General features: G+C 32.0%; 1 protein-coding gene across 4 annotated transcripts in view; it reads left to right on the top strand.

The window, feature by feature from the left end:
• zgc:103755 (uncharacterized protein LOC449988 homolog) overlaps positions 1 to 15137 on the top strand; it is a 69604-nt gene that overhangs the window by 22306 nt on the left and 32161 nt on the right. For all 4 annotated transcript variants that reach the window (XM_058400105.1, XM_058400106.1, XM_058400104.1 and 1 more), the window contains 2 exons: positions 11354 to 11489; positions 12638 to 12769. In XM_058400105.1, the coding sequence (XP_058256088.1) occupies positions 11354 to 11489; positions 12638 to 12769 (268 nt within the window). The remainder of the gene's footprint in view (positions 1 to 11353; positions 11490 to 12637; positions 12770 to 15137) is intronic.

Consider the following 15137-nt stretch of genomic DNA (forward strand, 5'->3'; position numbering starts at 1 on the left):
AATCCGAAAACTCAATAAACACAATAACAAATCCAAAAACTCAATAACAAATCCAAAAACACAATAACAAATCCAAAAACACAATAACAAATCCGAAAACAAAAATAACAAATCCAAAAACACAATAACAAATCCAAAAACAAAAATTACAAATCCAAAAACACAATAACAAATCCAAAAACACAATAACAAATCCAAAAACACAATAACAAATCCGAAAACAAAAATAACAAATCCAAAAACACAATAACAAATCCAAAAACAAAAATTACAAATCCAAAAACACAATAACAAATCCAAAAACACAATAACAAATCCAAAAACACAATAACAAATCCAAAAACACAATAACAAATCCAAAAACAAAAATTACAAATCCAAAAACACAATAACAAATCCAAAAACAAAAATTACAAATCCAAAAACACAATAACAAATCCAAAAACACAATAACAAATCCAAAAACAAAAATTACAAATCCAAAAACACAATAACAAATCCAAAAACTCAATAAACACAATAACAAATCCAAAAACACAATAACAAATCCAAAAACACAATAAACACAATAACAAATCCAAAAACACAATAAACACAATAACAAATCTGAAAACACAATAACAAATTCAAAAACTCAATAACAAATCCAAAAACACAATAACAAATCCGAAAACAAAAATAACAAATCCGAAAACACAATAACAAATCCGAAAACAAAAATAACAAATCCAAAAACACAATAACAAATCCAAAAACAAAAATTACAAATCCAAAAACACAATAACAAATCCAAAAACACAATAACAAATCCAAAAACACAATAACAAATCCGAAAACAAAAATAACAAATCCAAAAACACAATAACAAATCCAAAAACAAAAATTACAAATCCAAAAACACAATAACAAATCCAAAAACACAATAACAAATCCAAAAACACAATAACAAATCCAAAAACAAAAATTACAAATCCAAAAACTCAATAACAAATCCAAAAACAAAAATTACAAATCCAAAAACACAATAACAAATCCAAAAACTCAATAACAAATCCAAAAACAAAAATTACAAATCCAAAAACACAATAACAAATCCAAAAACTCAATAAACACAATAACAAATCCAAAAACTCAATAACAAATCCAAAAACACAATAAACACAATAACAAATCTGAAAACACAATAACAAATTCAAAAACTCAATAACAAATCCAAAAACACAATAACAAATCCGAAAACAAAAATAACAAATCCGAAAACACAATAACAAATCCGAAAACAAAAATAACAAATCCAAAAACACAATAACAAATCCAAAAACAAAAATTACAAATCCAAAAACACAATAACAAATCCAAAAACACAATAAACACAATAACAAATCCGAAAACACAATAACAAATCCGAAAACACAATAACAAATCCGAAAACACAATAACAAATCCGAAACCACAATAACAAATCCGAAAACTCAATAACAAATCCAAAAACACAATAACAAATCCGAAAACTCAATAACAAATCCAAAAACACAATAAACACAATAACAAATCCAAAAACTCAATAACAAATCCAAAAACACAATAACAAATCCAAAAACAAAATAACAAATCCAAAACTCAATAACAAATCCAAAAACAAAATAACAAATCCAAAACTCAATTACAAATCCAAAAACTCAATAACAAATCCGAAAACAAAAATAACAAATCCAAAAACTCAATAACAAATCCAAAAACAAAAATTACAAATCCAAAAACACAATAACAAATCCAAAAACTCAATAAACACAATAACAAATCCAAAAACTCAATAACAAATCCAAAAACACAATAAACACAATAACAAATCTGAAAACACAATAACAAATTCAAAAACACAATAACAAATCCGAAAACAAAAATAACAAATCCGAAAACATAATAACAAATCCGAAAACAAAAATAACAAATCCGAAAACACAATAACAAATCCGAAAACAAAAATTACAAATCCAAAAACACAATAACAAATCCAAAAACACAATAAACACAATAACAAATCTGAAAACACAATAACAAATCCGAAAACACAATAACAAATCCGAAAACACAATAACAAATCCGAAAACACAATAACAAATCCAAAAACTCAATAACAAATCCGAAAACACAATAACAAATCCGAAAACTCAATAACAAATCCAAAAACACAATAACAAATCCAAAAACTCAATAACAAATCCAAAAACAAAAATTACAAATCCAAAAACACAATAACAAATCCAAAAACTCAGTAAACACAATAACAAATCCAAAAACACAATAACAAATCCAAAAACTCAATAACAAATCCAAAAACACAATAACAAATCCAAAAACACAATAACAAATCCAAAAACAAAAATTACAAATCCAAAAACTCAATAACAAATCCAAAAACTCAGTAAACACAATAACAAATCCAAAAACACAATAACAAATCCAAAAACTCAATAACAAATCCAAAAACACAATAACAAATCCAAAAACACAATAACAAATCCAAAAACAAAAATTACAAATCCAAAAACACAATAACAAATCCAAAAACTCAGTAAACACAATAACAAATCCAAAAACACAATAACAAATCCAAAAACACAATAAACACAATAACAAATCTGAAAACACAATAACAAATTCAAAAACTCAATAACAAATCCAAAAACACAATAACAAATCCGAAAACACAATAACAAATTCAAAAACTCAATAACAAATCCAAAAACACAATAACAAATCCGAAAACAAAAATAACAAATCCGAAAACATAATAACAAATCCGAAAACAAAAATAACAAATCCGAAAACACAATAACAAATCCGAAAACAAAAATAACAAATCCAAAAACACAATAACAAATCCAAAAACACAATAAACACAATAACAAATCTGAAAACACAATAACAAATCTGAAAACACAATAACAAATCCGAAAACACAATAACAAATCCGAAAACACAATAACAAATCCGAAAACTCAATAAACACAATAACAAATCCAAAAACTCAATAACAAATCCAAAAACACAATAACAAATCCAAAAACACAATAACAAATCCGAAAACAAAAATAACAAATCCAAAAACACAATAACAAATCCAAAAACAAAAATTACAAATCCAAAAACACAATAACAAATCCAAAAACACAATAACAAATCCAAAAACACAATAACAAATCCGAAAACAAAAATAACAAATCCAAAAACACAATAACAAATCCAAAAACAAAAATTACAAATCCAAAAACACAATAACAAATCCAAAAACACAATAACAAAATCCAAAAACAAAATAACAAATCCAAAAACACAATAACAAAATCCAAAAACAAAATAACAAATCCAAAAACACAATAACAAATCCGAAAACAAAAATAACAAATCCAAAAACACAATAACAAATCCAAAAACTCAATAACAAATCCAAAAACAAAAATTACAAATCCAAAAACACAATAACAAATCCAAAAACTCAATAAACACAATAACAAATCCAAAAACACAATAACAAATCCAAAAACTCAATAACAAATCCAAAAACACAATAAACACAATAACAAATCTGAAAACACAATAACAAATTCAAAAACTCAATAACAAATCCAAAAACACAATAACAAATCCAAAAACACAATAACGAATCCGAAAACAAAAATAACAAATCCGAAAACACAATAACAAATCCGAAAACAAAAATAACAAATCCAAAAACACAATAACAAATCCAAAAACAAAAATTACAAATCCAAAAACACAATAACAAATCCAAAAACACAATAAACACAATAACAAATCCGAAAACACAATAACAAATCCAAAACTCAATAACAAATCCAAAAACACAATAAACACAATAATAAATCCAAAAACTCAATAACAAATCCAAAAACACAATAACAAATCCGAAAACTCAATAACAAATCCAAAAACACAATAAACACAATAACAAATCCAAAACTCAATAACAAATCCAAAAACACAATAACAAATCCAAAAACTCAATAACAAATCCAAAAACACAATAACAAATCCAAAAACACAATAACAAATCCGAAAACAAAAATAACAAATCCAAAAACACAATAACAAATCCAAAAACAAAAATTACAAATCCAAAAACACAATAACAAATCCAAAAACTCAATAAACACAATAACAAATCCAAAAACACAATAACAAATCCAAAAACTCAATAACAAATCCAAAAACACAATAAACACAATAACAAATCTGAAAACACAATAACAAATTCAAAAACTCAATAACAAATCCAAAAACACAATAACAAATCCGAAAACAAAAATAACAAATCCGAAAACATAATAACAAATCCGAAAACAAAAATTACAAATCCGAAAACACAATAACAAATCCGAAAACAAAAATAACAAATCCAAAAACACAATAACAAATCCAAAAACAAAAATTACAAATCCAAAAACACAATAACAAATCCAAAAACACAATAAACACAATAACAAATCTGAAAACACAATAACAAATCCAAAAACAAAAATAACAAATCCGAAAAAATAATAACAAATCCGAAAACACAATAACAAATCCAAAAACACAATAACAAATCCAAAAACAAAAATAACAAATCCAAAAACACAATAACAAATCCAAAAACAAAAATAACAAATCCAAAAACACAATAACAAATCCAAAAACAAAAATAACAAATCCAAAAACACAATAACAAATCCAAAAACAAAAATTACAAATCCAAAAACACAATAACAAATCCAAAAACACAATAACAAATCCGAAAACAAAAATAACAAATCCGAAAACATAATAACAAATCCGAAAACAAAAATAACAAATCCGAAAACACAATAACAAATCCGAAAACACAATAACAAATCCGAAAACAAAAATAACAAATCCAAAAACACAATAACAAATCCAAAAACAAAAATAACAAATCCAAAAACACAATAACAAATCCGAAAACAAAAATAACAAATCCAAAAACACAATAACAAATCCAAAAACAAAAATAACAAATCCAAAAACACAATAACAAATCCGAAAACAAAAATAACAAATCCAAAAACACAATAACAAATCCAAAAACAAAAATTACAAATCCAAAAACACAATAACAAATCCAAAAACAAAAATTACAAATCCAAAAACACAATAACAAATCCAAAAACACAATAAACACAATAACAAATCTGAAAACACAATAACAAATCCGAAAACACAATAACAAATCCAAAAACACAATAACAAATCCAAAAACAAAAATTACAAATCCAAAAACACAATAACAAATCCAAAAACAAAAATAACAAATCCAAAAACAAAAATTACAAATCCAAAAACACAATAACAAATCCAAAAACACAATAAACACAATAACAAATCTGAAAACACAATAACAAATTCAAAAACTCAATAACAAATCCAAAAGCACAATAACAAATCCGAAAACAAAAATAACAAATCCGAAAACACAATAACAAATCCGAAATCAAAAATAACAAATCCGAAAACACAATAACAAATCCGAAAACAAAAATAACAAATCCAAAAACACAATAACAAATCCAAAAACAAAAATTACAAATCCAAAAACACAATAACAAATCCGAAAACACAATAAACACAATAACAAATCTGAAAACACAATAACAAATCCGAAAACACAATAACAAATCCGAAAACTCAATAACAAATCCAAAAACACAATAAACACAATAACAAATCCAAAAACTCAATAACAAATCCAAAAACTCAATAACAAATCCAAAAACACAATAACAAATCCGAAAACAAAAATAACAAATCCGAAAACACAATAACAAATCCGAAAACAAAAATAACAAATCCGAAAACACAATAACAAATCCAAAAACACAATAAACACAATAACAAATCCAAAAACACAATAAACACAATAACATCCAAAAACACAATAACAAATCCAAAAACAAAAATAACAAATCCAAAAACACAATAACAAATCCAAAAACACAATAAACACAATAACAAATCCAAAAACACAATAAACTCAATAACAAATCCAAAAACACAATAACGAATCCGAAAACAAAAATAACAAATCCAAAAACACAATAACAAATCCAAAAACAAAAATTACAAATCCAAAAACACAATAACAAATCCAAAAACACAATAAACACAATAACAAATCTGAAAACACAATAACAAATCCGAAAACACAATAAACACAATAACAAATCTGAAAACACAATAACAAATTCGAAAACACAATAACAAATCCGAAAACACAATAACAAATCCGAAAACACAATAACAAATCCGAAAACTCAATAACAAATCCAAAAACACAATAAACACAATAACAAATCCAAAAACTCAATAACAAATCCAAAAACACAATAACAAATCCGAAAACAAAAATAACAAATCCGAAAACATAATAACAAATCCAAAAACAAAAATAACAAATCCAATAACACAATAACAAATCCAAAAACACAATAAACACAATAACATCCAAAAACACAATAACAAATCCAAAAACACAATAAACACAATAACAAATCCAAAAACACAATAAACTCAATAACAAATCCAAAAACACAATAAACACAATAACATCCAAAAACACAATAACAAATCCAAAAACACAATAAACTCAATAACAAATCCAAAAACACAATAACGAATCCGAAAACAAAAATAACAAATCCAAAAACACAATAAACTCAATAACAAATCCAAAAACTCAATAACAAATCCAAAAACTCAATAGCAAATCCAAAAACACAATAAACACAATAACAAAACCGAAAACAAAAATAACAAATCCAAAAACACAATAACAAATCCAAAAACACAACGAAATGGTTTAAAGTGAACACACAGCTCCACACTTGTACAAGAAATAAAGTTACATACACAATTTCCTACTTCTTGTATATCTTGAGTAAGATGTGTATCAGTGGCAATAATTCCATTAGCAAACTATTCCTACCTTTCCCAGTTTGTCTTTGTGTTTTGGTGTTTGTTAATTTGTTTTGCACTTCTCTGCCTCCATAGTTTTGGCTCTTGGATGAAACAGCACCTGACAAAAACTTCCCACTTTTCCCCGTTACAGATTCACAGCCACCTGTTATATCAGCATCTTTCATAATTCTGGGCTACACTTGAAAACCCAATGTTGTTTTACATTTGTAATAACTTAGCTTCTCAGCACGTCTCGTCCTACATGCTCCTAATACTGTACCTTCGGATTTCAGACATTGTTGTAATTTTAACTCCATTTGGATCAATTCCGAAATCTGATCAGCTTATCTGCATGATTTACTGATATTTCTATATGAATTCTACAAACGTTTAACCTCTCATTCTTAACATATCGCTCTAACCTTGAATATAAGATGGCTGGACAGACGGACGAAAACTACTACAGACAACATAGTGACAGGTTCTATCTGCTGTTTCAGAGAAAAATCTGTTAGCTAATTATGTCTCTTGTCTGCTAGTTTAATAGCTCATTTAATGTGTTAATTCTTCATTCTTTTCATTATCTCAGTACAGTGGCACCTGTCAAGAGGTGGGATATATTAGGCATCAAGTGAACAGTAATTTCACTTTTGTTGTAATTTTCACTTCTGTGTTGGAAATGACCAACCGTAAAGAACTGAATGACTTTGACATGGATTCATTTGTGACGGATAGAAGACTGGATCAGAGTATTTCCAAAACAGCGGGCCATGTGGGGTGTTCCGGGTATGCAATGTATGGTTAGTATCTACCCGTAAACTTGTGACAGAGTCATGGGTGCCTAAGGCTCTCTGATGTGCATAGAGAATGAAGGCTAGCTTGTCTGGTCCAATCCTGCAGAAGAGCTACTGTAGCACAAGTGCTGAAAAAAGTTAATGCTGGCTATGATAGAAAGGTTGCAGAACACACAGCTTGCTCTGTATGGGGATGTGTAGATGCAAACGGGTGTCCATACTGACACCTGTATACCACTACAATGTGCATGTGAGCATCAGAATTGGACCATGAAGCAATGGAAGAAGGTGGCCTGGTCTGATGATACTGATGGTTCTGACAGGCCAGAACTGTATTGGTGGCACAACGCAGGCATATACAATATTAAGTAGGTGGTTTTAAGGTTATGGCTGATTAGTTATGGCTAAATCTCTTATATATTGTTATCTGATTTGATATATCTGAATGTTTTTCTTCTTTAATTGACAGACAAAATGTTTTGCTGAGAAGGTTAGAGCTGTGGTGTGTTACACTATAGAATTTAGATGTAATTTGTCCCCAGATTGAGACACTCAATCCAATCCAGAAACCCTGATTTCTCTGTGACCATTAATGCATGTGGTTTACGGTAAATACATTGGTCTAAAGAATTTCTGAAGAGCACAGTGTGTAATATCTCATATAGCCGGAATAGAAAATGATAGCAGTAATACATATAGAAGCACATGGATGGAAATTTTTGTGTTCTATCTGTAATATGTATCAGTAGATCACATTTGTCTATGATATAACATGAATATCACAAAACCAACAGAATCCCAAATATTAAAAGAGACAGTATGAATGTACTGTATATGGATATATATGTAAATATATATTCTCTCTCTCTCTTTTGTTTTGAAAAGATTAATAGAAAGCTAAGCCACAAGTGTAAAGAAAACAAACGACCCTGTTATGTACAAATCCACAGCTGCTAAAAGATGTGAATATGGTAAAGTAAATGTCAGTATCGCTAGCAAGCGGTCATATTTTGTTTGCTTTAAGCACTAGCTAAAAGCTGCAATAGAATTTATAGAGCCTCGACACAGTTGCACTGTTTCATAAATGTCAAGCAGGAAATATATTTAGTTATCTTTAGACTGACTTTACAGATATATAGAGCTATAGCTACACAGTGACCAGTCATGACTAATGATCATTTACGTTATTGATATGTTTGGAATACCTGTGGTGTGTTTATGGTTTTAAAAGTAAATTTTGTGTATTGGGTTTTTAGAATTCAGACTTTCTCGACAGTGGGCTTTCTGATCATGAGAACATGTGGTATGTAGTTTGGCAAAATCAGAGGCGTGTCTGAGACCTATCAGTCCAGCTCCATTCATTCATTCATTCATTCATTCATTCATTCATTCATTCATTTATTTATTTATTTATTTTACCAGGAATAAGAGCATCCTGGCCAAAAAAAATAAGCAGCAGCACAGTTCATGCTTGTTAAACAAATAGTAGCCATACATACACACAACTGCATCAGGCAAAGCTTTTAAAGCCAGATGTTTTAGTTTCCAAATCATTAAAATTCAGCTGAGGGCAGTCTAATGAGATCAGCTCCTTCACTTTCATTTCATTTTGCAAGTTACTCCAGGCAGCAGGATCAGCAGATTTAAATGCCAACATTGACCACACTGTTATCCTGTCATCCTGTCCTGGATCAAGTGCTATTTTATTAACTGTTGAATCATATCACACATTAGGTTTTCTTTTAGATCTTGATATTGCAGCTGAATGTTAAGCATGCTATTAAAAAAAATCTGGCAACATTAGAGGTGTGAATTTCTTTCTTTCTTTCGAACTTTCTTTCGAACTTTCTTCCTTTCTTCCCTCCTTTCTTTCTTTCGAACTTCCTTGCTTCCGAATTCTACTTTTTACCCGATCGTGACCATCATTAATGATTCTGATGATCATATTTTCCCCAATCCTTTATCTCTTTCAATTCCTACACACCAACCACCTTATCTCAGTCCTATGATAGCTACAAAGTCAGGAGGGTGAAGGTCAATATGTGCTTTCTCCAAGATGCATGATCCAACCAAAAAAAATATTTTCAAACTGCTGCATCACATGGCAGTGTAACTGTTATGACCCTGATGTAGGCCTAGGGGAGACTCAGGGTCAGCAATGGATGGTGACAGTGAGGGAAGGAGACCAACACACGTATTTACTTGTTATATTTTACAAATTTCAGGACAATGACAAAGCACGGGGCTGGACTATGGCAGTGCAAAGCACACTTCCCTAACGCCGCTTTGTTTTATACAAGCATATCTAGAAACAAAAGTGAAACCAAAAAAAACTATCTACACTGTGCTTCCCTCACAAACTTAAGTACAGGGGGTGGCACCGCTTGACCTGGCTCCTCCCCTCAGAGGCCAGGATTGTGCAAGCAGCCAACTACATCAGATTCCCCCAGCTGATCACACTGTAATAGCAAGGCCATCACACCAACAATACCCAAAATATGTGCTGTGTTAACAGTAACATACTTAGAGGAACATGCTGTCCATCCTCATGTACGTATGTGAAGTTATAGAAGGCCACATTTGGCTAGTGTCACTGTGATTGAATGGGGAGAGAGGGTATCTCATCCCTTTCATCCAAAGAGTGCCTGTTTTTGCTCTCTTGGTCTCATTGTTGAGATTCGAGATCAAGCAGAAGAATGTTCTTCACTCTTTACACAAAACAGTGATTTGATCTCAAAACCTTCTGACCAGCAGCGCAAACAACCCTAACACTTAATATGTTAGTGCTTTTCAGTTAAAACTCATTATTTGAATCAGTCAGAATCTTGGTTGCTCTCATTCTCAAGTCATATGACCTAAATGAGAAGAAAGTGGAGAGCAGAAGTGTCTGTGGCGACTGGATATCCACCTGATTGGCATTGTCCTTGCTTTTAAATCTGGAGCTGTGCCCGCATATAGACACAAAGATGAATAAGCCATTAATAAAATCCCGTAGCACACTGGGACTAAAGTGCAGCAAGCAGCAAGAATCCGTAGATTGGCTAATCAAAACTCCATTATCGCCGGGCCGCCTCTGCGCCGCCCGCTCTCTTTGATCTCTATTTTACTTTTTTGCCGTTATTTCTATCGGAGTTCATTTGACTGTTTACGAATGTAGGCATGCAAAAATTGTCAACCGCTCTGCGCTGGCCTAAATACACACTCCTGTGAGTGTGTGTGTGTGTGTGTGTGTGTGTGTGTGTGTAAAGGGGGTCTCTGTGCAAGAGTAATCACTTTTCATTGCTCTCTGGAGGACAGAGCATGATAAAGCAGGCAAGAAACAGGTCTATTGAATGAGCATTATCTTCCCACGACCCCACATGGCTAGAAAACCATTTTGCCTCCAATTCCCTGCAGATTTCTTTCTGTTTGCTCAAAAAACTTCACAAAGAACATGGCGATTTTGGTTGATGTAATATATTTTGGCACATTAAGAATGTTCTTGAGTTCCTGTCTAACGCTGTGGGTGTGGTGTGTGGGTGTGTTGTGTATGTGTGGGTGTGTGTGTGCATGTGTGGTCTGGGTGTGGTGTGGTTGTGTTTAAGGTGGGGACCCTGCGCTTCTGCGGCAGTACCGAGTTTGCTGGGGGTCTGTGGGCTGGTGTAGAGCTTCAGCAGCCAGAGGGGAAGAATGACGGATCCGTGGCTGGTGTTCACTACTTTACCTGCCGTATGAAACACGGTATAACTCTCATTTCTTTACATCTTTCTTTACATGACGACTTGGTACGAAGGTCATAGTATACTGTATAACAAACTATTCATGTCATGCATGAATAGAACACATTCGTATTATGTAACAAATCATTCATACTTTTATAGATCTCTCTTTATTATGCATTATAAACACAATGGATTAAAAATATATTCTATTAGACGCTTCACAGAATCCCAGTCCACTTTGCGTAGTGTTTTCTAAAACCTGTGTTTTTGTCTTTAATACCAGAAGAAATATCAGGAAATGATACAAAAATGTGAGAAATAAAACATTGAGAAAGCTGTGTGTAGATTTATTGTAAAATAATAAAATTTACCCACACCTGCAAAAATGGCATGATTTTATCATGTAAAAAAGGAAAACAAGATAAATCACCCTCAATGTGAAATGGCAGTGTATAAAAAATTATAGTTTTATTTTTTAAAAATATTTGTAAAAATATTAATAATTATAAACAAGTTTCTCACATTTTATTTCTGCCATTTTAACAGGGGAGTTTTGTTCTTAATGTGTTAATCACACCAAAGCATCATTATATCCTTCTATATCCTAAATGTTAAAAATAAACATGACTAGAAACTCTAATTTTTTTTTAGAAAGATTAGACAAAATATTTCTTTATAAAGGCTTTTTAATATATGATATATTTTATGACTATATCCTTAGATCAGTGTACATATGGCCCCCAAAGAATGTGTTACTTTATTTATTTATTTATTTATTTATTTATTTATTTATTGCTTTCCAAGTACTCTTAGATATGAGCATCATTAATTTTTCATTTCCTCTCCTCTGCCTGCCTTTTATTTATTTTGCACGTTAGATTTTATATACCAGCATTCCTGCCTGAAAATAGGTCACTCCAGCTATATATAGCTCAGTAATGATGAAATATCTTTCAGCCTATATTATGTTAATACAAAACACTACTTAGAAGCGCAGAGGGAAGCAGAATCCATTCTGTCTTTATTTTATTTATTTTTTTTAATATCTTTATTTCTTGAATAAAATAAGCTTATACTTTTGAATTGAGATCTATTAGTGTAGTTGGAGTATAAAGCACTACAGTTATAAAATCTCTCTGACTTTTTTTTTTCTTTCTTTTCCTGAAGGTATCTTTGCTCCGCTGTCTAAAATCAGTAAATTCTCCGAGCGACGCAGACCCGTCCCTCGTCACCCTGCCGCTCCTCTCCGTCCTCCTCGCCACATCGACCTTTCCCGGGTCAAGTCAAAAGTCGACACAGGTACTCCTTCCTTAGACTAGCAGTTTAAGTGCCCTACTTTTTTACAAGTACACTATATTTGTATCCTTAGGGCTTGCATGATGCATAACCCTTCCCTAAAGCCTTCCTTAAAGTGATTTGTGGAGGTCATGATGAAGAATGAATCTGTCTACGATAAGCAAGGAAAAAATAAATAGAGGTGAATGAGAGATATACAAAGTAATAAAGAAGCTAGCAATCAAAACAGTACATGATTAAAACGCTTGTGTTGCCAGATTCGATGATATAGATGTATATCTAGTTAAAACTTATTTTTAACACTTAATTTTTACATTTTTGCTCCCAGTATACATCACCGATTTGACAAGTGCAATTATTAATGCATTAATGAACAACACACCATACTTTTTTTTTTTCTATTTATTAATTTATTTTTCTATTTTCTAACCTATTTATAAGAAAGCTAGGTTTAATGTTGTTAAAAACAAGATACCAGGAGCAGTTATAAACACTCATTCTACATTTTTTTTCCTCTATTCTCTGTAGAATAGTAAAAAGAAAAACATTAAACATTACATATATTAGGATTGATTTGGAAGTCCAGTGGCAGGATCCCACGCTCTCATTGCCACTTCCTGGGTTCAAGGGCACAAACTCTCAGTGGCAGGATCCCACGCTCTCATTGCCACGGCCTGGGTTCAAGGGCACAAACTCTCAGTGGCAGGATCCCACGCTCTCATTGCCACGGCCTGGGTTCAAGGGCACAAACTCTCAGTGGCAGGATCCCACGCTCTCATTGCCACGGCCTGGGTTCAAGGGCACAAACTCTCAGTGGCAGGATCCCATGCTCTCATTGCCACGGCCTGGATTCGAAGAGTTAACTCTCTTTGCCGGCCCCAAGCCTGGATAAAAAGGGAGGGTTATGTGAGGAAGGGCATCCGGCATAAAACCTGTGCCAATATTGAGGCATGCGGACCAAAGGATCCACTGTGGCGACCCCAAACAGGGAGTAGCTGAAAGAACAACAACTTTAGGAATTATTAGGGAATGAAATTTCCAGTTAATGGAAGCATTTTGTGATTGAGACATACTTTAAAACTCTGTGATCACTGGCCTGACTACTGAACTGGGGAGCTGATTGAGATACGCCCAAAAAAACTGTCGCGTCACATTCTGACCAAACATATATATATATATATATATATTAATTATTGCTATAGTCTGATTTTTTTTTAGTGTCTGCTACTGACACACACACACACACACATGCAAACTCACTTTGTGTACTGTGCACTCTGCCAATATTATTTACTCCTGATTAATAGAAATCATTACACCTTCTCTCTGCATCCTTATTTATCACAGGATCTCCCCAGAGTGGTGTAGGATATAGCATTCATTTTCTTTTCTTGTGGGTGTGTGTTGCACACTTGGAGGATGAGTATGGAGTTGTTGATTTGTTTTTTTTCCTGCACACTCTTGTATTGGATTTTTCCTGCAGAGTTTAACTTTGCTCTCCTGATATATGACTCTGTGTTTCTGTGTCTGGTTCTTATAAAAGCACATTACTTTAAGCAACGCATTGCTATTAGAAAGTAGGTTTCTGCTATTTTTTTTCTTGCGTCCGTTTAATATTTCCTGTCTTCTTGACACAGCTGATACGTATATTAAAACAAATAGTCTGCCTCTGCCTCGAGCGTTCTATTGGGATTAATAATATAGACGTCTGATATGCAGAAAACTTTTATGAGATGATTTGGGTGAAATGGAAAACTCTATAGATATACTGTGTTTTCTTTTAGAATGTTGATAATAATGAGTAAAAAGTGGAATAAATGCATCCTGGTGGTAGAGATGTGAGGGGGGGGAAAAAAACCCAAATGGTTGTGGTCAAATAAACACCTGATCTTTTTGATGATAGAGAATGCTGTTTTAGGAAAATAATTAACAATGCAGTGGTGTAATGAGCTCTGAAGCAGAGGGATTATTTTCCAGTAACAGTCCTGTCCTGAATTGGTTTATTCCCTTTATGCCACAGCAGTTTTTCCAATAATATTTTTTAGTTACATGTTGTGGGTGGCACAGTGGCTTAGTGGTTAGCATGTTCACCTCACACCTCTAGCGTCCTGGGTTTGAGTCTCGCTCCCGCTCACTGTGTGTGTGGAGTTTGCATGTTCTCCCCGTGTTTGGTGGGTTTCCACCGGGTGCTCCGGTTTCCTCCCGCAGTCCAGAGACATGCTTCTAGGCTGATTAGAGTCTGTATCCTATCTTGTGGTTCTTTCTTTCTTTCTTTCTTTCTTTCTTTCTTTCTTTCTTTCTTTCTTTCTTTCTTTCTTTCTTTCTTTCTTTCTTTCTTTCTTTCTTTCTTTCTTTCTTTCTTTCTTTCTTT

This window comes from Hemibagrus wyckioides, linkage group LG09, assembly GCF_019097595.1.
Source record: "Hemibagrus wyckioides isolate EC202008001 linkage group LG09, SWU_Hwy_1.0, whole genome shotgun sequence".
NCBI classification, from domain to species: domain Eukaryota; kingdom Metazoa; phylum Chordata; class Actinopteri; order Siluriformes; family Bagridae; genus Hemibagrus; species Hemibagrus wyckioides.